The sequence below is a fragment of the Pangasianodon hypophthalmus genome, chromosome 15 (genome assembly GCF_027358585.1).
Source record: "Pangasianodon hypophthalmus isolate fPanHyp1 chromosome 15, fPanHyp1.pri, whole genome shotgun sequence".
Taxonomy (NCBI): domain Eukaryota; kingdom Metazoa; phylum Chordata; class Actinopteri; order Siluriformes; family Pangasiidae; genus Pangasianodon; species Pangasianodon hypophthalmus.
The window spans coordinates 17,649,236-17,673,641 of record NC_069724.1 but is presented as its reverse complement, the minus strand read 5'-3'; the positions used below and the strand labels follow the sequence as shown (position 1 = coordinate 17,673,641).

At 38.0% G+C, this 24,406-nt stretch overlaps 1 protein-coding gene across 1 annotated transcript in view; it reads left to right on the top strand.

Annotated features, from left to right (window-relative positions):
- Positions 1–24,406, top strand: part of ptpra (protein tyrosine phosphatase receptor type A) — a 39,838-nt gene that overhangs the window by 5,472 nt on the left and 9,960 nt on the right. The window contains exons 2-15 of the mRNA XM_026928994.3: positions 10,297–10,343; positions 12,667–12,745; positions 14,115–14,591; positions 14,808–14,828; positions 15,415–15,496; positions 15,807–15,880; positions 17,937–18,073; positions 18,746–18,836; positions 20,027–20,103; positions 20,191–20,227; positions 20,426–20,523; positions 21,133–21,252; positions 22,870–23,036; positions 23,684–23,819. Of these exons, the coding sequence (XP_026784795.3) occupies positions 10,323–10,343; positions 12,667–12,745; positions 14,115–14,591; positions 14,808–14,828; positions 15,415–15,496; positions 15,807–15,880; positions 17,937–18,073; positions 18,746–18,836; positions 20,027–20,103; positions 20,191–20,227; positions 20,426–20,523; positions 21,133–21,252; positions 22,870–23,036; positions 23,684–23,819 (1,617 nt within the window). The 5' untranslated portion in view covers positions 10,297–10,322. The remainder of the gene's footprint in view (positions 1–10,296; positions 10,344–12,666; positions 12,746–14,114; positions 14,592–14,807; positions 14,829–15,414; positions 15,497–15,806; positions 15,881–17,936; positions 18,074–18,745; positions 18,837–20,026; positions 20,104–20,190; positions 20,228–20,425; positions 20,524–21,132; positions 21,253–22,869; positions 23,037–23,683; positions 23,820–24,406) is intronic.

Sequence of the window (24,406 nt, the reverse complement as noted above, 5' to 3'; positions counted from 1 at the left end):
CAAATACTTGGAACGCTTATTAACAAATGTTCTCAGCCCTGTGTGTGACATTAGAGACAGTCAGCTGTAATTGCATGTTTGTATTGTTATCTGGAAGAAAAGTGGACTACAAACTGCAACATCTGAAATATGACATTTCAGACAAGCAGGATTTTTTTCTCTTTTTCTCTATAGCTTAAAAAGAAAGTAGATATGATTTTAAAGGTACTGTAACTAAAAATGTTATGGTAATATTAGGACAAAAAGGAATATTAGGAAACTGAACACTGAAAATGGGTTCAGCCCTTTTCCTTCAGGATAAAAAGTGGCCTATTTCCTATTCAAGCAATATGTAAAAATTGTTTTTTTTTTTAAATCCCAGCGCTCTTGTTCAGCATTCGTGTTCTGCTTTAATAGCGCAGATGTGATGCACTAGGCGAGTCCAAATCATGAAAAGTAGGTCTTTCTGAATGTGCTTTGTGCCTGCTGGATCATGTCTCAAGCTTGTCCATGAGCTTCTTTACCTCTTTCTCATGAGTGTTTCGCTGCGTTCTGTTTTTAAATTCGCTGAGCTGTGCTGGAACACACAGAGCAATTAACCTTCCAGGACGCCATGTCCCAAAAGTGTCAAGGTTGTCTCGAAATTAGAGCATCATAGAAAGATGGGAACATTTTCCACTCTCACAGTGAATTCAGCTCTGATTTGTTCCTGCTCGATGTGGAATCGGATACAAATCTGAGTCCACGCCTTTTCTGGTCTAAAACTGAACACAGGCTTTGTTTTACTGATAGTAAACAGTTAAAAGGCTTCAGCTTCTTGATTGCTCTGGTCTGGTCTCGACCGTCTTCCGCTTCTGCTTGATCGGCTCTTCGTGTCTGCGCTCGCCCTCCCCAGAGGTTACGAAATACACACCTCGCAGTCTGGCATCTGAAGAAAACACCCTTTTCTGTCCTCGAAGGCATTCTGCCTATGTGTGTCTGTGTGTGTGTGTGTATATATATATGTGTGTGTGTGTGTGTGCGTGTGCTTATTTGGTAGACTCAGCGGACATTTTACAATCTAACTCAGAAGGAGCTAAAATTTGACCCCTCTGTCTTGTGGTATGTTCTCTGTGACATGCACTTTATTTGTTTGTTTGTTTGTTTGTTTGCTCAGAGCACTTTTTTTCCTCACAACCTACGGTGATAAATACTGACTGATTTTATTCTCAAAGGGGATTTAACTAATCTTAATTATTAATTTATAATATGTTATAAACAGATACAAATATAGATATGAATAGGAGGTGCACTTTCTTTTAAGGAAAACAGAGCATCTGGTTGAGATTAATTGTGTGCATCGGGACTGGGATTCCACACAACTCACAAGCAGGAGGTTTTTACTTTTCATGCAGGTGTGAGCGAGCGCGCCGATATGAAGCTCATGGGACAAACAAAGACCATGCTGTGTGACCGATTTACAGTTTTAATGTATGACCTGCTGACAGTACTAGCATTTCCGCCTGTGGGTTTATTTCCAGTTCTTGTTTAGACCACGCCCATTTCTGGTTCAGATCTGAATACAGATACAAATATTTGAAGCACTAAAAAGATACAGATAGCGGCATTGTGTTACACAACTAATATATACTGCGCAGGTATGATATTTTTAGATGATATCATACTGTGAAAACATCTACCCTCACCCTAACCCGGCGTTACAGTGAGCCAGTTTGGCTCGTGGTTGACCAATTTCAAAGGTTCTTTTGGGTGAGACATGTTTGTGTTGATGTTTCAGAGGTTGTTGGGTAATTGTTCATTGTGACGCAATACACACGAAACCCAGGGATTGGCAAACCCTGCAGTGTGCTCATATGAAGTGTGTGTTTATGGTTGTGTTGGTATGTCAGGTGTTCTCCCACTGAGCTCTATATGTTTGGCTGTGCTGAGGTGTATTTGTCTTGTTGCCAGTTGATGCCCATATGTGGTGTAATTGTTGCTCTTTGTAGTTATGGATGTAGTTTGCATTGCATAATTATGAATAATGTGAAACGGGTTACTCACTATCAGGTTCTCAGATCACGGTGTAGGCTTTTCTGAATCGTTTCCGGAGTTAAAATGCTTCGCTATGTTTAAACTTGTGACCTCGGCCCATTCGCTGCAGACATGGACTTCCTGTAACTATCGTTGTCATATCTTTGGCATCTGGCTCATGATTGGGCCTCGTCTCGCTTCCAAGTTGGACTCCACTCCTATACATTCAGTTTCTTTTCTTTTCTTTTTTTTTTTTTTTAAAAAAACAAAACAAAATTCCACTTTTAATTTCCATCTGTTATTTGTTTTTTTATGTGAGTGAGTCTGTTTTTTTTTTTTTTTTTTTTTTTTTTTTTTTTTTTTATTTTAGTCCTTATTACATTTAGTGTCTATTACATAAACATTTTTTTTCTTGACTGCTTCATCACAGTATTGTTCCAAGAAAAATTCAAATGTTTTGTTTTTGTGTGGCTTTTTGCAGCTTTGTGAACAGTTTTAAGGATATTCATTGAATCATGTTTAAGATTTATTTTTAATTACCTATTGTAAGTTTATTGAAACATTTTCAATCACATTTTCTTGCGTGACTGAATAGCATACAATTGGGCATATATGTATATATTCAGAGTTAGGGATAGGCATATAGTGATGTATTCTTATTTAAGTTCAAAAGTTGCGGCAGTATTTAGGCAGAGAAAGTTCTCATATTCACTCTCGGTTAAGCAGGTGCTTAGCTTGAATTTCTGGATGGAAATTCATGGAGTTCACACCTCTGAGGCTGACAGATTTTTCTTCTCTCAGTTCTCAGTTCAGGATTTTTTCACTTTAATTCAACCATCACTGTATTATTTTGTTTGCTGTTAATTGCAGTTCATTTTGACAATTAGAAAAATAATTGTAATAAAATTTAGATTAAAATGATAAAGGTCCTAGTTGTCATAATCATGTTAATCATGCAGTCACTGCTAATGTCTTAATTTAACAATATGGCTTCCACCCACATTAGTCACTTGCCAGGCTGTAAAATAGCACATGATGCAGTATATATGGTTTTGGATATTGAACTAGAGGTAGCTTTATATTTTATACTGAATACTGACAGCAGCAGAAAACATGGAGCTTAGGCAAGGATGAAAATACAGTGACTAACTTCACAAAAAATTATTCGTATATATATATAAGCATTTGCTCCCTTTTCCTGAGAGATTTACAGATTCCTTGAGTGCCCTATAGTCTCTATCAAAAACACATCCTCGTGCTAGTTCACTAGGTCTGGGACGAAGAGTATTTTATGTGCCATCATAGTAAATTGGATGCTTAAATCACAACACCAAAATCGAGATCATGAAATTGTAATGTCTGCACATGTTGAGTTTTAGAATAGATGACTGGTGCTTATAGTTTGGTAGATTTGCTCTCTTTTGTCACAAAAACATGCCCATGGTTCCTTCAATGGGTAAAGTGACCAAGCACTCAAGAGCTCTAAGCAGATGCTAATTTTATTATTAGGATCAAAACACCATATAAAATTCCTTGAGATAAGTGTTGTCTCTGTTTAAGACTCTGAGCTGTTTTGTCCAGACCCTACTGGCCTCTACAGTGATGATCATCTAGGCTATATAGATTAAATATTGCCTTCAAATGGCATTCCATAATATTTTTGAGTGTATTTACATTGTCCAAAACTTGTTTCAGAATGCCCTACTGTGTTGTGTCCTTGCATTACAGAGAGCATCTTTATTTTCTCAGTATGATAACCACAAGGTGACTGTTGGTTACAGCAGGAGAGTTTTGCACAGGACGTTCGCTCGGGTTTACCAGTGTTTCCACATACCTGTTCTTGATTCTGAGAAGATTGTCTGTCATCTGTGCAAGATAATCAATCAGCCTAGACTAAAATAGTTCTATAGATAGTGGATCACATGTAGTTCAGGAAGTGGTGGGATTTAGAACAAGTAGTTTGTGCTGTAGTTAGAGCACCTTGAAACATATTAAGTTTAATCATAGATACACTATATGGCCAAAGGTTTGTGGATACCTTCTTCCCTAAACTGTTGCCACAAAGTAAGAAGCACACACTTGTGTAGTCTTTGTATGCTGTAGCATTAAGGTTTCTCTACACAGGAACTAAAAGGCCCAAACCTGTTCCAGCATGACAGTGCCCCTGTGCACAAAGCGAGCTCCATGTAGACATGGTTAGCTAAGTCTGAAGTGGAAGAACTCGAGTGGCCTGCACAGAGCCCTGACCTCAAACCCATTAAACAACTTTGTGATGAATTGGATCGCCGACTGCACACGAGGCCTTCTCACCCAACATCAATACCTGACCTCACTAATTCTTTAGTGGCTGAATGAGCAAATCCCCACATCCATATTCCAAAATCCAATGGAAATCCTTCCCAGAAGAGCTGAGGTTATTATAGCAGCAAAGGGGGACTAAATCTGGAGTGGGATGTTCAACGGGTTGATAGTCAAGTATCCATCTTTTGGACATTTAGTGTACATAACAAATGATAACACTTGTTTTGTAAAAGTCAATAGGAAGCAGTTTTCTTTTTTTCTTTTTCTGGTTGTTGAATGAGCTTGTCCGCCAGGCAAGATGCATAAAAAAAACTAATATCCCAGGCAAAATCTGCATATCCTAACGTCTGTCAGCAACAACTAAACACAGTATTGTTGCTTAAAAAGCAGTAATGTGACTTTTCCGTCACCAGTTGGCATGTATTTTGAGTGCATGATGCTCCTCATTCAACTACTAATAAACTGATTTACTGGAGTCACGCAATATATTTTCAAGCAGCCGAATGGAACTGCTAAATAAATGTATTTTAAATCGAAATCAGTTTCTTGCTGGCAATGGCATATGATGATACTTTTCCATTGCCTCAGACTGTTTGTAACTTGCCTGTGCTTGAATTATTTATTATGTGCTTCTGTGAGTGTTTTTTTGTAAGACCGAATACAGAAGGTTTTTAAACTGATTTTTGGATATGACGAATATGACAAATAGATATGACAGATTATACAGTCATATTCTGCCTCTCATCTCCTGTATCGGCGTGACTGTAGTGGGGTCTGCCCCTGACTGCCCCTTTCCCTATCCTCTGAGCCCCACCTAGGTGTGTTTCCGATCTCCAGGACACATTTGTCTCATTCACATATTTACTGCAGTCATCACTGAACAGTAAGTCACTTTATATAGAGTACATTGTACACTGAGTACCGGTGCTGTACTTATAGTAAATGATAATGTATTTAGTGTGTGAGCACCATACCTGTTTAAAGCCAGACAGGTTCATAATTGATTCTGAATAGCCGTAATGTGTATTGTGTCGATCCACAATGAACAATGCAGCAGAGGAAAACAGCGATCCTGTGACTGCTAGCTGATTTCACCCTGATTAGCTTTGGCTCCAGGCGAAGGATGGGAAGTGTGTGTGTGTGTGTGTGTGAGTGAGTGAATGTGAGAGAGAGAGAGATGCAGTGTTACCCTTGCCATGTTTAAAGCCATACATATCTGGCATGTGTTGATGCATAATGTCAGTCAGAGCTACTGAAAACCTTTTATTCTACAACTTTTAGTCATTTTTAAATGTTCAGAACGTACAGCCAACATGAGGCAGCATTATGTAAAGTTTAAAAAGAGCACGCTTTTTAAATTTTATTTATTTGAATATTGTTTTGTTTTGCCTGTTTTGTAGGCTAGTAAGGGAAGATGCTTGAGGGAGAAACTCCTGAAGCTTTGAATCGCACTTTTAGAGGAGATGCTTCTCCAAAACTTTTCACACTGTACTTCACTTGGGTGAAGAGCATAGGACTTGGACTGAGGTTTGGACTCAATCTGCTAATTAGACCATCAGCTGTCTTTTAATCAACACATGTCTTTTGGCCCTTTATTTATCTGTGTTCGGATAACCAGATGTATACTGTTGCGCTTGGCCTGAGTTCTTTCTTGTGTAGTAACTTTTTGTGACTGTTTCTTAGATGATAAATTAGAAAGCATAAAAAAAAATGAGTTTTTTTTTTCTCCCAGTTGTTGAGAATGTGCAATTACCCAGTTATGTGCAATTAGAGCAATACATTCTGGGCTACGTTTAACACAGCTGTATGTATTTAAATTGCAGGATCTCTGAAAATTCATATTAAGTTAGATTAGATTCATAAGCAATGCTTAATTTCTAATCAGGTTAACATTACACAATACAAGTAGTAAGTCAGGATTCATTCTAATTTGTATTCATTAAAAGATAATCAGGTTTCTATCATAGATACACACTGTCAAAAAGGTAGATTCTCCACCTACATCTCACAGAGTCTCTCATACTTATTGTACCCTTTTCTGGCATTAAGCTTCAGAATCGTGCAGTTTGCAATGTGCAGTGAGAGATCAGACTTCTGAACACTTACTAAATGGGTGAAAACATGTAGTTACTTTAGTTCACTTTTAAAAACATGATGCTGTGAGAACAGTAATTATATTAATATATCAACATAGATTGAAACGATTGCAAGTTTTGCGTACTCCGATGAGGAATTTAGTGAAACATAAGTGTGATACTCTCAAGTTTGCTTATGAGTCCCAGAAAAAGTCTGTGGTTTGTTGGTAACCACTTGCTGGTAAGTGCTTGTTCGTGGTAACATTTGATGAAAATCACTCCTCCACTCTTGCAGGCTACCTATGAGAATTCTGGAATAATAAGTACCAAGTAAAAAGAAAAATTTTGTAGTTTAGCATTATAACATATTTAGCATAATTTTTGGCACCTGTAGAGCACAGGGGTAAGAGGCAGATGGACCAAATTAGGAAGAATATACAGATTAGGACTAGGATTTTCATAGCACAGGAAGTGAGGAATTGTAGTTTTTATTTAAGATCGTCCAGCTGGATGCTCACACACACACACACACACACACACACACACAAGTAAGCAATCAAGCTGTCAGAAAAGCCACAATCCAATCCTGCCCTGTGAAACTGAAACGGGCAATCCCTCAAAGAAACATGATCACAATGAAAACGTGTGTGTGTGTGTGTGTGTGTGTGTGTGCACGCGCAGCATGATACTTGGTCATGTGCTGTGAGTTGTTGCTGATTCATGTGTAGAGGAAGCAATGTTTTATCCTTGCAATCCACAATTAACTGTTTTAACCATAATCACAATTTCAGGCTTTTTTGGCACAGTTAATGCAAAAGAATTGACTGAGAAATTGGTGAACTTTGCTGCAGTTAGCTTATTGGTTTTATTAAATTTGGTCCATTAAATCACAAGCTTCCCATTCAGATGTTTAACTGTCTGAACAGCTCACTTTCCTTGTCTCATATTCCAAACTACACTATCTTAACGAACTTTACTAGACTAGACCTACAAAAGCCACTCTCCCATAATGCTTGATTTTATATGGTTTTATATGTGTGTGTGTGTGTTTTTATATATATATATATATATATATATATATATATATATATATATATATATATATATATATATATAATGGGTGTAATGATACACAAAATTCAAATTCCCTGTGGCACACTGGTGACTCAATACAAGACATTTTCAATACAGCAGAAATAAGCATTGCCGGAATATGTGTCTTTTCAGTTGATTAAAACCATCAGCAGTATAAAAGTACACTAATCGAATCTTAATAATGACAGTGTTTGTGTGATCCATTTAGAGTCTTAGCAGTGTACAACCAAGCACCGTGTGTTTAGAATGTAACAAAATCAAACGTCTAATTAAACATTAGCTCGCTGACTCAAGGGGGTGTGTCTGATGCGCATCGCTATTTCCCCCATTCTCATATTTCTCTCTCTAGCCATAGACGTGTTTTTGAATCCTGCCATCTCCACTACCGCATATGAACTTGACCCAGTCGCTGCGATGATTTCTTTATCCCGGATTGAATCAGCCGGGAAATGCTGCCTGAATGCAGCAGAGAGGTGTGTGTGTGTGTGTGTGTGTGTGTGCATATAGTTCTACTGACTGACCCAGGAGGGTGATGTCAGCGCAGATGCATGAATGTGTTTGTGATATTAGCGCTAGTGTATTGTACTTAAATTTAGTGGATTCAGCACACTGTAACATTTCGGTCCACCACTCGCCTGCTTTCAGCGTCATAACAAAACGCTCACATACACCAGAGCTTAAATATTTGGAGGAAAAAGTTACTGTTCTTGGCCTACAGGAGTGGATCCTGATTTGGTATTCTGCTGTTGGTATCCTCGAGCTTTGACGTGTTGTGCATTCTGGAATGCTTTTCTGCTCACCACGGTTGTAAAGAGTGGTTATTTGATTTACTGTAGCCTTCCTGCACCCATCTGACCATTCTCCTCTTCCCTCTCTCATCACCAAAGAGAGTTTCCACCAACAGAAATGCCGCTCACTGAATGTTTTTTGTTTTTCGCACCATTCTGTGTAAACTCTAGAGACAGTTGTGCGTGAAAATCCAAGGAGATCAGCAGTTTCTGAAATACTCAAACAAATTCGTCTGGCATCAAATCCTCATTTAAAGTCACTGAGATTTTTTTCCCATTTTGACGTTGGTGTGAACATTAACTGAAGCTCTTGACCTGTATCTGCATGATTTTATGCATTGCGCTGCTGCCGGATGATTGGCTGATTGTAGAATTGCATGAATGTGTAGGTGTTCCTGCTTTGGCTCTTGCCTCTTTTGGAATCATGTTAATTCAACAATAAAGATGGATTTAAGGTTGTTTTTTTAGTCTTGTTTCATTTGCATAAACCCAAGCATTCTTGGCCAAACTGAAAAACAAACAGTTACAGTTTTCCAGATGTACTTCAGAGTTATCAGTGGTGGACAAATCGGTAGCCTGGGCTCTCAGGACTATTATTATTATTATTATTATTATTATTATTATTATTTATTATGGAACTCCTTTTTGTTGCTACACTTGAGCTTTTATGTCACACAATAGTTTACAGCTTACAGCCCATGTTCTGTCTATTTATTGTCTTGCACTCGTCTGACACTGTTGTGTATATTCACATTTTGTAGTCTTGCGTACTGTTCTGTGTTGCACCATAGTCCTGAAATGACAACATTTCGTTCCAATGTATACACGCTGTATAGAGGAATGACAATAAAAACTCGCTTGACTTATTCAGAGATGCCCGTTGGACAAGTAGGCTCTCCAAAACATAACTAGGAGAAAGAAAAAAAAACTCTACTCCTTATTAACTTTCTTAGAGCAAAAGGTCTCGTTTGATATGTAACTGTGTTTAAACTTTACACACTTCACAGTGGTGTGACAGGCCTCGATGCTGTAACTACAACGCATACTTCCGACTCGCACTGCCTGCTGCACCACACACATCGGTGCAGTCACTTTATCAGGAAAAAAGAAAGACATTTCTCAGACTCTGTTAGGGAACACAACATTGCATAGCGGTACTATTGGGCAGTGGCTTGATGAATGTTTTTCGAGGACATGAACACAACATACTGTGTAGTTACAACATAAACATTTTTAGAAGAGGATAACAGTGTAGCTACACAGACTTGACTTCTCCTTGAGAATTTGTACATTAGTTTATTTTGCTTAGCCTGCGTTAATGTACTAAACTAGCTAACTAACGCATCATAATTTATTATATTAGGTACCATTTTTATTTTTAGCTCCCATTTATTTGTTGTTATTTTTTTTTTTTCCAGAAATTGGGAGAGGCTTTCACTAAACAGATTTATCACATTTGTTTAATAAAAAGCGTATGGTACATTTCCGAGAAGTCAGCAACAGAATTTTAACTGCCTTTGTGTTACAATGAACCTCTGTCTTGCTGAATATACTGGACAGAAATGATAAGATGATGTCAACAAAATGGTGTAAGCCAAACTCACAGTCATGAACCGACTGAAACCCATACTCACTACGTCATCGTTTATTCTTTAATTTAGTTTCCATCTCCCGCCATCACATCATCTCTTTCTATAAAAGCCTCTTTACACATCAGTCAAGAGGAAATCGTTCTGAAATGTCATGGTGCTTTTCTAAATGTCCAGGGCTTGCATTTGATTGTCTTTCAAAATTTAGAATTTGCACTTAGGTGGAAACAACAAGCTCTATGCAGCAAAATCTCAGCCCATACGTTTCCTTTAGAGTTTTAAGAGTTGACAAGCTGGCACACGCCAACAACGCCTTATTAGGTGGAAAATATGTCTGTTTTAGCATGACATGCCTTGAGCAAATGAGAGAATCTGTTTGCTTGCTGTTTCATAATATTCACATTCTCTCTCTCTCTCTCTCTCTCTCTCTCTCTCTCTCTCTCTCTCTCTCTCTAGGCAATCATTGTGCGAATGAGTGAGTGATGCAGAGCACTTTTTTGCAGGTAAGTGGGCAAAGCCTTTGCGCAAAACATACGCTATGCTAATAAATAATGAAAACTCGCTTTCTGTCATGGTAAATGGAGAACATTTTGAGTTCATTAATGTAAAATAAAATCCTTCAGTGTATGTTTGCCTTAGCTAACATTAGAGTAGTTAGTCAACATCAATTACGCTAACATGTTATGATAATGATAAACAGTGATTAAATGCACTGTTTTAACAGAAAACATTGACCATGTAGACCATGTTGACCAACTGTTTTGTAAAATTAGAAGAATTAAAGAATTATAGCAAAAAATATACTGTTGTGTTTTTTTCCTTCAATTTTTTACAACATTTTTCCAGTTTTTTTTTTTCTTTTCTGTATTACTGCAGAATTGCATAAAATCCACCATTCACCTGAATTTTGTGACTGCTGGCCAGCATTTCCTGACTACACAGCTGATATTACACACACCTGTACTTTTCTTAAACCTAAACTGGTGGAAATGCTCGTTGTCTTGCCCGTTGTCTTCCTGTCTAACAGTTTTATACGATTACATGGTTTAATGCGATTTTTTTTTTTTGATGGTCATTTGCATGCAGGGAAGAATCAAGATCACTACTGAATGATTATTCTCTATGTGTCACCTTCTTTCTGAAAAATACAATTGGCTCTAATCGAAACTAGTAATCATAGCATCCTAATGTTCTCAGTCACATGTGCTTCTGTATGGTTGATATGGTGATAAAAAAGGCAACTGACATTCTTAAGGAATTAACAAAAGTAGTGAAGCAGAACTAATCTGCAGGACACCAAACTGCCACAGACAAGCAGAGCGAATCTCTGCACTGGGACGAGACCGTAAGCTACATGACTGCATTGGGGAGAACTTTGGATAATCAAACAAGTCATTTTTTCATTCATATCATTGTTTTTGTGTTATTTTGTTCAAATGGCATAATATACATTTGGAAGGCCCAGTGTTCTGAGCCAGTTGTGAAGCTTAAAATCTAGGAAATGTGCGCTGGACTCCTCCAGTCCTCCCACTACACCAGTGAAATATTATGTTTTCAGTCTCTCATTGTACCACAGACAACATACATACACACATAGCCCCGGCTGTAGGACGGCAGAGCTTGGAGCACTGTTGTGACTATATGTTCCAGGATCTTTTGCCTCTCTGTCCACTTGCTGGATCACGTGGAACGTTGGTGTTCTCGTACCTCACGTTTAGAACTAAGGATGTCCATTTAATTTTGAAGAGCTGCAACGTTGCCAAAATCATTCTCTGTCCTGTCTAACACACTTAAAGCAGTGTTATGCTCTACTTACCAGATACCATGGCGTAATTGCTACACAGAACATACACTGAATTTAAGTCATATAGTGGGGTCATTTTCAGATCGTTGGCTTGTCGAACAAACTCTTGGCATACACGCACACTGAATCTATTGTACTGTGGCTAATGCAGCAGACTCAGGGTCATGCTCCTCAGCTAACTGGATCAGCTGTGTTAGATACGGCCTGGGCACAGCTAGCTAGCTTAGCCTAGCTTATGATAGTGGTTACCACAGTGGTTAAGGCAATAGTAATTACAGCATTCAGAGTGTGGCTTGTCTGGTTTCTAAATAATAGGCTTACAGCAAAGGGCTGTGGGTTCTAAACCTCATGCCTTCACACAGTTCTTCAGCGGTTTGGAGCTCTAACACTGGAAACCACTAAAGTGTAAGACTGCTATTTCCTTCTAACCAATCAGAGCAGCCTAGTGCTTCCGTTTTTTTTTTTTTTTTTTAATTCTAACCAATCAGAGTAAACTAGTTGCCTAATAGTGCCCTAGCCTAGTGTCATAATACATTAGGTCGTGACAGATTTATTTATTTATTTTAAGTGTATGGCATGTATGGTCAATAGTTTGATAACACCAACCAACTCCGTTATAACTGGTTTCTGGTTTTTTTTTTTTCATCCTTTTTATTGGTTATTTTTGTAACTATTGAATTTTACAAACTTCATTAATCAGAATGGCCTACAATCTTGACCTTGGTGAATCTAGCCAGAATCTAACCAGACACTGTTTTCACAAGATTAATGCTTACAGGTTAAAATGGACAACTTTTCAAATTTATTTTCATATCTAACACTAAACAAAAGTTTAATGTGCATGAGTCATATACTGTCAGTAGCAAGGAAGAAAGAATGCTTCATATTAGGAAAACATGAAGGCTGATGATTGACATTTAAAACCGTGATTTGATATAGATCAGGGAAATGAAATTGCCAAAGATGGTTTACATTATATCTGTCTTTCACTCTCTCTCTCTCTATCTCTCTCTCTCTCTCAGGGCAGTATGGGTTTGTGTCCCCTGCTCCTGTTGTTTGCCTTGGCCTTTGGTTGGGCCCAGGAAGCAACCAAGCTCTCAGGTAAGCGCTCTGCTTTTATTATATCTAACTAATAGGTGCAGCCTTTTAATTAATTAAGATAACAAGTTAAGTCTTGCCTTTTATTGCTTCAGTATGGCTGAATTATTCGCACTACATTAGCACACCTGCATTCTTATAACTCTACTGCTTAAGTCACTACATAGACAGCATTAAATTCCAGTGTTACAGCAATCACACAGCTGTGTTTCCTTTGCAAATGTTGGTTGGAGATTAATCTTCCTGCAATAAATCCGTTCATTTATTCACCACAGACAAATCTCTTTAACCTCTCCCTCCTTGCTGTATCATCAGACTCGCTAATCTGCCGTTAACTGATTAAAACTGACCTTAAATAACTTTCGAAGATGCAGCGATGTGAACTTTTTTTTTTCCTTTAGCTTGCAATGCTTATTTGTGCTGCAGTCTTCAAATGTTTTTGTCATCGGAAACTGGTGTACAAAAGTGTGTATACACAGAAGTGCAAAAAGCAAAAAGCACTTCTGTGGGTAGCTTTTTAACACTGTACACTGTTATACAAAATATATAACATTGTAAAGAACAGGCGTTCAAAAGCAATAAAATAATGCGAATTATCAACATTTTTTTACTATTAAACTTCTAACTTCCACAGAGTTGCTTTAATGCCAGACAGTGTGTTCTACCTTCTGGACGCAGTGTGGTTCCAAAATCTATTCCCTCGTGGTACTCAAGTTCTACATCCAACTAAAAATGGAACAAAATCAAGACGGTCGGAGAAACCGCATGAAAACGTCCAAAGTTTTGGGACACTGTAACATTCAGTGTAGTTTATGCAAACATGAATCCAGAATGAGACGAGTGAGCATCTGAATAGGAAATATCCCAACATTTTACCGTACTGTGAGAGGCAAAATGACTTATGTGATTAAAAAATGATTTTTTTGAAAAATTTTCAAGCAATGTTTTAAAAATATAATTTAAGGCAGCAATAAAGGTTGTGTCCTATTATCATTTATACAACAAACATCCATAAGCATGCATATCACTCATCTCATAAGGGTTGAAGCAACACGTTCTTTAATAAGCCAGTGAAAAAAACATGAATTATTAGAAATGTAATATAATTTAATAGTCATTTAATAATTTTGTTGTCTTGTGTTACCTTGGTGTCATTCACTGTCATTCAGTGTTTACCTTTTTTGGCATGTTTACTTTTTTTGTGTTGCCAAAGCGGTTCTGAACCTGAAGTGTTGAACTCGATCCAATTATTTACTGTAATAATAGTGTGAATACAATAAAAATATAAAACCAATATGTACAAATATAAATATACATGAAATATTTTGAGGATGACTCACTCAGTTTTGCTCTTTATTTCTCTCTTTCTCAGATCAGAGTCAGATCGTGACACCCAAACCCACAACTTCTCCTCCCATAGTGCACAACCTTACTCATGGCCCCGCCCCTTCAGCCACAGCTCAGCCCACCAGACAACCTGCCATTGTTCCCACCACGAAAGTAACAGTAGTGACACCAGCTCCAGGGGTCCCCATGGCCCCTGCTTCCCCTGCTCCAACTGTACCGCCCCACACCAATCACACCATTGCTCCGCCTCCAGGGCCTACTACTGTTAGAGGAGGAGGGACAGAGGAGAAAATCACTCCCACTCTTCGTCCCACAGCCCTACCCATTCCTTCCACAACTGAGGGCCCTTCTACTGTGACCCTCCCCACTGACCCTATACATGATCCTGGTCCTGATCATGGTTTTGACACTATCCCAGATCCTGATGATTCGGGTATTCATCCCAGTACGACCACTACGCCGTCTGAAATCAGCACCACACCATACGGCAGCAGTCCTCCAGGTATGACTGTTTGGGATCTCAAACTTTTGTGGTTTATTTTTGACTTATTTACAGTTAAAATACAGTTAAAAGCAGTACAGGAGTTGATAGCGCATACATATCACCCTAGTTACCCTGATTTGAGTATCTAATCGTTTCTATCCACTGTTTTTGATTGCTGTTTGTAATTGAGATATAAATCTGACAAGTGAGGTCTTTTTTTTTTTTTTTCCACAGGCGGAGGTGGAAGCGGTGAAGGTAAAATCCCTCTAAGTTTCATGTTGCTTCTTTAATGCATACACTTTCATGCAGAGAAACCAGCTGGTACTGGAACTATGTTTGCACCAATAATAGGATGATCCAAAAGTAAAATAAATGGTGGAAAGCTTAGAAAAGGCTTGGATATGACCCTGGGATGGAAATCTTCTCCTGCCTAATGATTCAATTAGATTGTGATTCACTGGGTTACGTTTTGATTAAAAAAGATTCTCAGTGCATCTCAATTACTATTTTCTATGCATATGTCCTTTTCTCTTCATCAAGTGGTAATGGAGGTCTGTAAATCTCGACTCCATTACTTGTGTATTTAGAAAAGAGAATGCTGGTTTGGTACTACTTGCCTTCATGAGAAGACAATTGGGCTGATTTAAAAAAAAAAACAAAAAACTTTTATACTCCATAGCAGCAAATATGTATAGTATATTTTAATATAGTACATATTGCATGCATCATAATACAGACCCTGTGATTTAAACAATCCAGTTACTGTGTGTTTTTAAAACATTTTTTTTTTTAATTGCACTTGTTGGACCTATGTACAACTCTTGACCCTCCTCAAATCAAGACACGGCAATCATCGCTGTGACGGTGGCCTTGTCGTCTCTGCTGGTCATCATCTTCATCATCATCGTTCTCTACATGCTCAGGTCAGGTGCTAGCCCCTCACACGCACGAACAACGTATGCAGTAAATTTACATCATCTCATTTGCCAGATGCTTTTCCGGCAGAATGTGCTTCGTAGAGCTGCGCAGTAAAGGGTTAAGGATCCTGCAACTGTTTTTTTCTGGCAGTCGTCACTTTTACACTCTCACAACCTTCCTGCCATTAGCCATGATTACCTGTATCATTCCGGCTCTTCTGCATTCTTTTGTTTTCTCTCTTTTTCACACATGCTGAGTTAAAGCTGATACTGATTTTTAGGGTTTTTTTCCATTTGTATCACTGTGTTGTGACAGGTTTAAGAAGTACAAGCAGGCAGGAAGTCACTCAAACTCCTTCAGACTGACCAATGGCAGGACGGACGACACAGGTGTGTGTGTGTGTATGTGTGTGTGTGTGTGAGAGAGAGAGAGAGAGACAGACTCTTTTCACATATCTGGGTTCTAGCTGGGTTCTACGGGAAGTGACATTTGGATGTTTTGAAATGTTACTGGGAGTTACATTTAATCAAGCTTCATTTAAATGAAGAATTTACATTTTAGTCTTTTCACTATCCTGACATGCAGCACCAGTGTAGGAATTCAGCGATAAAAATCGACAGATTTCCCTGTTCATCTTTCTCCACTACACAAGCTAGTGTTGTGTCTCAAATTGCTTACTTATGACCTATTCTAGGCTGTTACTGAGTACTAACACTAACCGGTTTTCCTATTACAGTTAGTGTTTGAGGTTTAAAAAGCTCTCATGTAGCCTTCAGTCCTACGTAATAGTCCGTTTTTCTCAGAAAATGTATAATTTAGGGGTCGTTTGCCCAAAAGCTATGGAAAGCCCTGTCATAGGATGTTGATTTTTAATAAAAATGCTACCAGTTTAGTATGCACGTATAAATTGTCATGCCTTGTTACATTTTAGTAGTAATGACATCCATCATATAGAACACAGACTTGTGAGAAGGGTCCATTTTCCACTGTTACATTTACAGTTTTATACTCTGAGAGTTCAAGGAATTCCTCAACCATGACGCTAAAAACATTAGCGAGGAACAAACTGTCAGGAGTCCAGTTATTCTTGATGAGAGAATGTGTGGTATTTCTGATAAGTGTGAAGAATCAGGCCATCTGCCTGAAAAAAAAAATAATTATGCAAATTAACAATTCAACTGACTCCAGTAAATTCATTGGACTAATTACATGCCGTGGGTTGTCTGATGTTCCCAGTATATAATCTCCCAACTTTTACTCCTGCCTGTTTTTTTATTCTCATGCACTGTTACTTTCAGCACAGATCAAAAACATTTCTTCACACTGAAAGCCAAAAGTTCTCTTCTCCTCAGTTTCAGTGGGGAATAAACACACAAGAGATTGTGGAATAGTGTTTGGTGAGAACCTGACTGGAATAAACAATTGAGCTGCTTTCTACTTTATGCAGATTAGAAGTTCTAGCAGGACTAAATATATAATTTTGATGCAGAAATACATATGATGGGATAGTCAAAGTTTAATGTTCAACAAATAAGCATTATAAAGAGAAACAGTATTAAAGTATGTTTAAAATAGATCAATATAAATGTAGGGTGGCATGGTGGTGCAGCAGGTAGCATTGCAGTCTCACAGCTCCAGGGTCCTTTAGTTCGGGTTCGGGGCCTGAGTTCGGATCACTGCCTCTGTGGCGTTTTGCAGGTTTTTCCCCACTCTTGGGTTTCTTCTGGGTTCTCTGGTTTCGTCCTACCTTCCAGAAACACGAGCAGTTTTGCACTTAGGTCACCAGTGGATAGGTTCAACAAACCGAACTTCATGTGAAAGCTGTAATGAATTTACTGGTTGCACAACTGCACTAATTGTCCATGTAGTACACAGTTATAGAAGGGATTTATTTATAATTGCTCTATCTGTTAGCACCCAGATGAGGATGGGTTCCCTTTTCAGTCTGATTTTTCCTTGCCATCGTCGTCTCTGGCTTGATCATTAGGGATAAGTTCACATATTTACAATTTATTTTGATTTGATTTAATTCGATTGTATTTATTTCTGTAAAGCTGCTTTATGACAATGTCCATTGTTAAAAACGCTATAGAAATAAAATTGAATTGAATTGAACATGCTTTTAGATGAATGATTGTATGAGTGTGTGTGTGTGTGTGTGTGTGTGTGTGGGGTTTTTTTTTTTTTTTTGGTACTGTACTGTACTGTGGTGCCCACTAGTGGCCAATTTGTTAGCTGTGATAGCAAGATTTACAAAGAAAGTAAGTCATTTATACATTTATTTTGTATACATACATTGGTGTATATCAGTGAATGTGGTGTGTAGCTGATTTACACTCATTGTTTCCTGATGAGTTATTTGTCTGGAGACATAATTATGTTTCTCTCCTTTCCTGTTTCTTGCACTCCTTTTCCTTTTCTTTTCCTTCCCGTCGGACCGCTCAGAGCTGCAGAGTGTGCCGCTATTGGCTCGCTCACCCAGCACAAACAGGAAGTACCCGCCCCTTCCAGTAGACAAGCTTGAAGAGGAAATGAACCGTCGCATGGCTGATGACAATAAACTCTTCCGGGAGGAGTTCAATGTAAACACCCCACACACATCATGCACTGTGATAACATGTGACTCAGGAATTAGATGAATCATTGTGTATTGTTTTATTCATCTGGTTTTTTTTTTTTCTCAAGAATATGGAAACATATATGGATGTTCTAGTTGTGTTTAGAGCAGGATGTATGTTGGGCAGTTGGTTTTAAATCTGCAAAGCAAATATAAATGTGAATCAGTCTGGTATGATGTCATCAGAAGAGCACAAACCAAACATGATCAGTCATAGAAACCAAAACACACCCTTGCTACAGTATGTAATCATTTCTTACATCATTTCAATCATTTAGTCAGCTTCAGTCACTCTGTATCACATCAACTTTATACGCATGGCAACTTTTGTTATATAGGCTTTTTTTACCTTTAGCATTTCCATTCAGGTTTTCCTGGAAGTAAATTTAAATATAGAAAGCTCACTTCTATGTCATTCAAGTGTCTGTTTCATAGACTGACTTTTTGTTTCATAAACAAGTGCTGCAATGTTTTTTGCATTATTATATATAATTAATTTGGTTTATAATGCTTTTCTGTAGCTTGTTCCTCAATTCATTTTATGGTGATTGGTTATTAATTGTAGTTTTCTAACAAACACACATGATCCTTGCCCATCCATGATGTTTGATAGGTTTTCTGTGCTTCTTCCCTGCAGGCATTGCCAGTTTGCCCCATCCAGGCCTCGTGTGATGCCGCCTCCAAAGAGGAGAACAAGGAGAAGAACCGCTACGTCAACATTCTGCCCTGTGAGTCTGGGTGATGTACATGCACGCAGTCATACGAGAGGATTCAGAAGTTCCCTACGTGTGCTTATTGTTAAAATGCATTATTTATATTATGTAAATACACTCCTAACTTAGTGGATTAAAAAAAAAAAATCTCTTAAATGCTAAAACGCTATTGACTTAATAAGTATGGTACTCCATATTTTAACCTCACTGTTTCATTCAGTCGAAAGACCACATTTTTTTGGACCTGAATTAATAAAAAATGAGGAATTATTGTTAAAAAAAATTAACCGACTGATTTGTAAACAGCTCCCAACAGCGGGGACTAGTGAATGTATAAGTTGACTAGTCTGTACGATCTATGGAATTCTCTTTCAGTTCAGTTCATGGTTTTATTACTATAACTGTATTACTTCATACAAAACACTTCAACCCTATCTTTTTCAGTTTAAAATCACATCTGTAGTTCATGTGTTTAGTGAAATATTTGCCTGTTCTATGAAAAGAACAGAAAACCTTCTTACTCTAAACTCATTTGTAATGGAGGTCTATGGGCAGACGGTAAATTCTTTTAAAACCTGACTTTATAATGCAAATTCCAAACTTTTACATTTTAATAATACAGCTCTTTGGGTGAGAAAGAAATAAGAAAAAGTCTTAACAAATGTTATTAGATTTTTATTCAAAGCTGGAACAATACAATAACCAAACAAGAACAATAATTACTTGCACGTTCCCCAGACATCAGCTGTAGTCCTATCCCTGAAAGGACAAATTACAGACTTAGAGCTCAGCTTGCAGTGCCTTTATCTGAAAAAATACATGTAGGTGTTTTTTTTTTTTTTTTTTAATGTAAATGTTGCGTATAAACATGTATTGACTGCTAACAATTGTCATTGGACTTCTGTTGTAAGTGAGTTTCTCAGTGTTCCTTATCTTCCTTATCTCAGTGCAGGGGAAGTTAATTGTAGTCTGAAATAATTGCACATATTTCACAGATGTGGCAGATAAATGCTGCAGCATTCCATAAAGTACTGTTTTGCAAAACCGTAGAAAAGGCTGACTGTTTGTATCAACAATGCTGTAGTTGCTATTACTTCTACTGTTATAATTCCTAATAATAATGCTCTTTTGAACACCCTATGTTTTCTCTCTTTCTCTCTTTTTCTCTGTGTCTCATTCTTTCTTTCTTTCTTTCTCCCTCTCAGATGATCACTCCAGGGTACATCTCTCCCCTCTAGAGGGCGTCCCAGACTCAGATTTCATCAACGCCTCTTACATTAATGTGAGTTGGAACACAACGTTTCACTCACACATACTCAGTCTCTAAAAAGAGGAAACTAATGCATTCTCGCTTTCTCTCTCTGAACAGGGATATCAAGAGAAGAACAAATTTATAGCTGCCCAAGGTAAATAAAAATTAATGTGGAAAAAATGTGAGGAAAAAACATTGAAAAGATCAGGACCATTTTACCTTTATTTCTAGCAGTACAGTACATTTCAGTTGGAGCGCTTAGGTGTAGTGTGCAAATGAAATAACGTGTGTGTCTGTGTGTGTGTCTGTGTGTGTGTGTGTGTGTGTGTGTGTGTGTGTGTGTGTGTGTCAGGGCCAAAAGAGGAGACGGTGAACGACTTCTGGAGAATGATCTGGGAGCAGAACACTGCCACCATTGTCATGGTGACCAACCTGAAAGAGAGGAAGGAGGTACACTGAAAAATTAATGACTATCAAATTCAAACTATTTTATAGTCATAAAAGTCGGGGAAAAAATGAAAATAGCAAGTAAGGTTTATGGAGATTTAATTTACGTACATGTGTGTGTCTGCAGGTGGTTTTCTTTATCAGTACTCATTTTAAATCTGTGCTAATTCTGATGGTCTTGTTTCCCAACTGCTGAGTCAGAAAAATTAAGATTAAATGTATCTCTAGTGGTAGCCAGTTAGCTAATCCGACCAGTTCTGGTATTTACCTACTGACAGTTGCACATAAGGGACCAGTGAATAAAGATGTTGACGAGTGTCCATGGCCTAACCACTAAAAGAAGTCTGTATTTTAAAACAATAACAAAAAAGACACAGTCCTTTCCTCTTCTGTGACAATAAAGAGGGTAAAGATAAGTAGTCAAATGCCAATTGCATATTTTGATAGAAATGCAAATTTGCCCGAGGAACTAGCACATTGTTAAAGTAAAAAGAGAGGCTGTATTAAGGTGGTAATTATATCTGCAGTGTAGGATACTAAAGTCAGACATATTCATAGAGAGAGAACAACACTGATGACTATAATGTTGAAAATGTGGATGGTGTGTTTCAGTGTAAGTGTGCTCAGTACTGGCCGGATCAGGGCTGCTGGACGTATGGGAACATCCGTGTTTCTGTAGAGGACATGACTGTGTTGGTGGACTACACCATACGCAAGTTCTGCATTCAGCAGGTATTGTACCTGGATGTCTTGGTCCTTACTCATTCAAACACACTATAAGAATATTTCCAGAGAGCAAAAGACTAAAGTCTTCCCTTATTGTTTTATAGAAATGTGTCAACCAGACCATTTAGTTGCTGCTGTGAAATAGGGTGCTACCTCAAGTCCTATCTTTCTACTTCCTAGAATAAAAATGATTAAACTGATTAACTCAGATTATTACTTAAAGCAGGTTAACCGGTTTCACCATTTATAGACCCCTCCGAAAGTATTGGAAAGGCAAGACCAAGTCTAAGTAAATAATACTTAATATCTATTTGCATATGCCTTGCTTGCAATAAGTGCATCTAGTCGACGACCCACTGACATGACCGAGCAGTTGCATTCTGTTTCTGTGATGCTTTTCCAGGCTTGTACTGCAGCTTCTTTCAGTTATTTTTGTTTTGGGGGGTTTCTTCATTCGGTCTCCTCTTCAGGAGGTGGAATGCATGCTCAGTTGGGTTATGGCCTGGTGATTGACTTGGCCAGTCTAAAATCTTCCTCTTTTTTCCCCTGATGAAGTTCTTTGTTGTGTTGGCAGTGTGTTTTGGATCATTGTCTTGCTGCATGATGAAGTTCCTCCCAACCCATCCTTATGTCCTTTCCATCACTTTGGTAGAGGTTAATCTTGGTTCCAGAACTTCTGTGGCTCATCTTTGTATTTCTTTGCGAATTCCATTATGGCTTTCTGATTGTTACTGCTGATGAATGTTTTGCATCTTGTGGTATGGCCTCTATATCTCTGCTTTCAAAGTCTTCTTCAAATGGTGGATTGTGATACCTTCACCCCTTCACCCCTGCCCTGTGGAGGTTGTTGGTGATGTCACTGACTATTGTTTTGGGTTTTTTCATAACTCTCACAATGTTTCTGTCATCAACTGCTGTTGTTTTCCTTGGCTGACCTGTTCTATGTCTGGTTGTTAGGACACCAGTGTTTTCTTGCTTTTTTCAGGGCATTCCAAATTGTTGTATTGGCCAACTGTTGTAGTTCCATGTTTTAAGTCGTTTAACACATCTGGATGTAAGTAGCAGGAAATGAGAGCTGAAATCCTGATGTATCATTTCATATTCATCTTTTGAGCTCAAACCCATATTGCCTTCAGTGTATAGCAAAAACAAAAGAACTGTCCGTGCCATTCCAGTACTTTCAGAGGGAACTGTCTATTCCAGATGGTTTATTAAAAAAGACTGGTGATACAATTACATTGTTAAAGTCTCAGAATCAAAGTTGCATCCCTACTGTCACCTTTATATAGTTTGTGATGTCACGTTGAAGGTGGGAAGACAGTTAAAATACTCTCTTACGACTGTGGACCAGGGTGCATCTTCAATAAATGTAGCCAAATTAACTAGCATGTTTATTTCATCTCTACTTGTGTGGAAGTCTAGTAACGGTTCTAGTAAAGCAAGCAAACTCAGTACTGAAAATGTTTCAGAGTAGTGAAAGTGTTTAACTGATTTAAACTGAGGATGTTAAATTGAGTTTAACTGGCTTTGTAGTTCTGAGAGTTAGAATTATGTGTATATGCTGACTCAGCGTACATGCTGTTAATCTGAAAACGTTCTCCTCTCTTGTTTCTGTGTCTGTAGGTGGGGGATGTATCGGGGAAGAAGCCCCAGAGGCTGGTGACTCAGTTCCATTTCACCAGCTGGCCAGACTTTGGTGTGCCCTTTACCCCCATCGGCATGCTTAAGTTCCTTAAAAAGGTTAAAGCGTGCAACCCGCAGTATGCTGGGCCCATAGTGGTGCACTGCAGGTGCCTTTTCTTTTTTTATTATCCCATATTTCCCTCACAGAACATGCCTTTTGAGACAATCCAATCTGATCCAACATAGTTGTTTATCCAATATCCAGTTACCTTTACGATTGGAATCTGTTTGTATGGAATGTACAGAAACACAGTTGTACATTTAAACAATGAAAAAATCCTTATTGCTTTCTGTGTAATAAGGACATTTGAAGATGTCCAAAAGCTTACCAACCAAAAAATGTTGTGACATGCTTCTCACATGTAAGTACAAGTACAAGTAAACAGAGATTTTCAACACACTGCAGAGATTATGGTGCTTAAGAAACAGTTCCTTTTAAAGTGGATTGAATTCATTCAGGGCTGTTAAAATCTTTACACATAAACAAGGTCGTTACTTTACCCCTAACGGTTAGATACTAAAACATTCAAAAGTCTACATTTGTTGTTGCCTTGACATACTCCTCTTGTTCTCCATTAAATAACTTATATTAATAATTAGATTATTAATACATTTATTTTCATTGTTCATGATTTAATTTACTATAAGGTCTTACATTTCTAATATTACTATACATTACTTGGTTCTAACTTGTTATTCTTGGTAATAATCTATATTTCATGATTTTCTCTTTCATTCTGTCTGTCTCTCTTAGTGCGGGTGTCGGGAGGACGGGCACCTTCATCGTAATTGACGCGATGTTGGACATGATGGCTGCTGAGAGGAAGGTGGATGTGTTCGGCTTCGTCACAAGAATCCGAGCCCAGCGGTGCCAGATGGTCCAGACCGATGTTAGTTCCCTGCACACACAACAACAATGTTCAGCTTCCACACTCTTAACATCTTTTTGTTCAAGCACCCTGGCTTCAGTCACATTTCCTTAACCCAGGGCAAAACAGATCTTATTTCATAGCAAATAATCTGAATTAAATCTAATAAATTTACACAAAATGGCAAAAAAAAGTAATGAATAAATAAAACCCAGAGCAGATGAACTTGTACTCGTACCCAAATTTCCTAGAGCTCTGCTATATACTTGGAGGGCATTTTGAGTATGATAGATACTAAGTAGATATTACTTATAAAAGACTATTGAACTTAATGTCGTATGGCTCATCCCCTGTTCCACCTCGACTGTACTGTTACCTTACACTCGTACTCTGAGCTCAGTCCACCTGTCACTGACTAACCAGCTTTTATTCTTATAAATATCTGTTTTTGAATCACAGTGTTCCAGCATTAAACCTGCACTATTCCATACAATTTCTCTATAAATGAGTGATCCAGAGCACTTTAACCAAAGATCTGTCCCAAATTAACAATTATTCTTGTATTAATTATTCCTTTTTAATAATGGTAATTTAGTACAATGACTGCA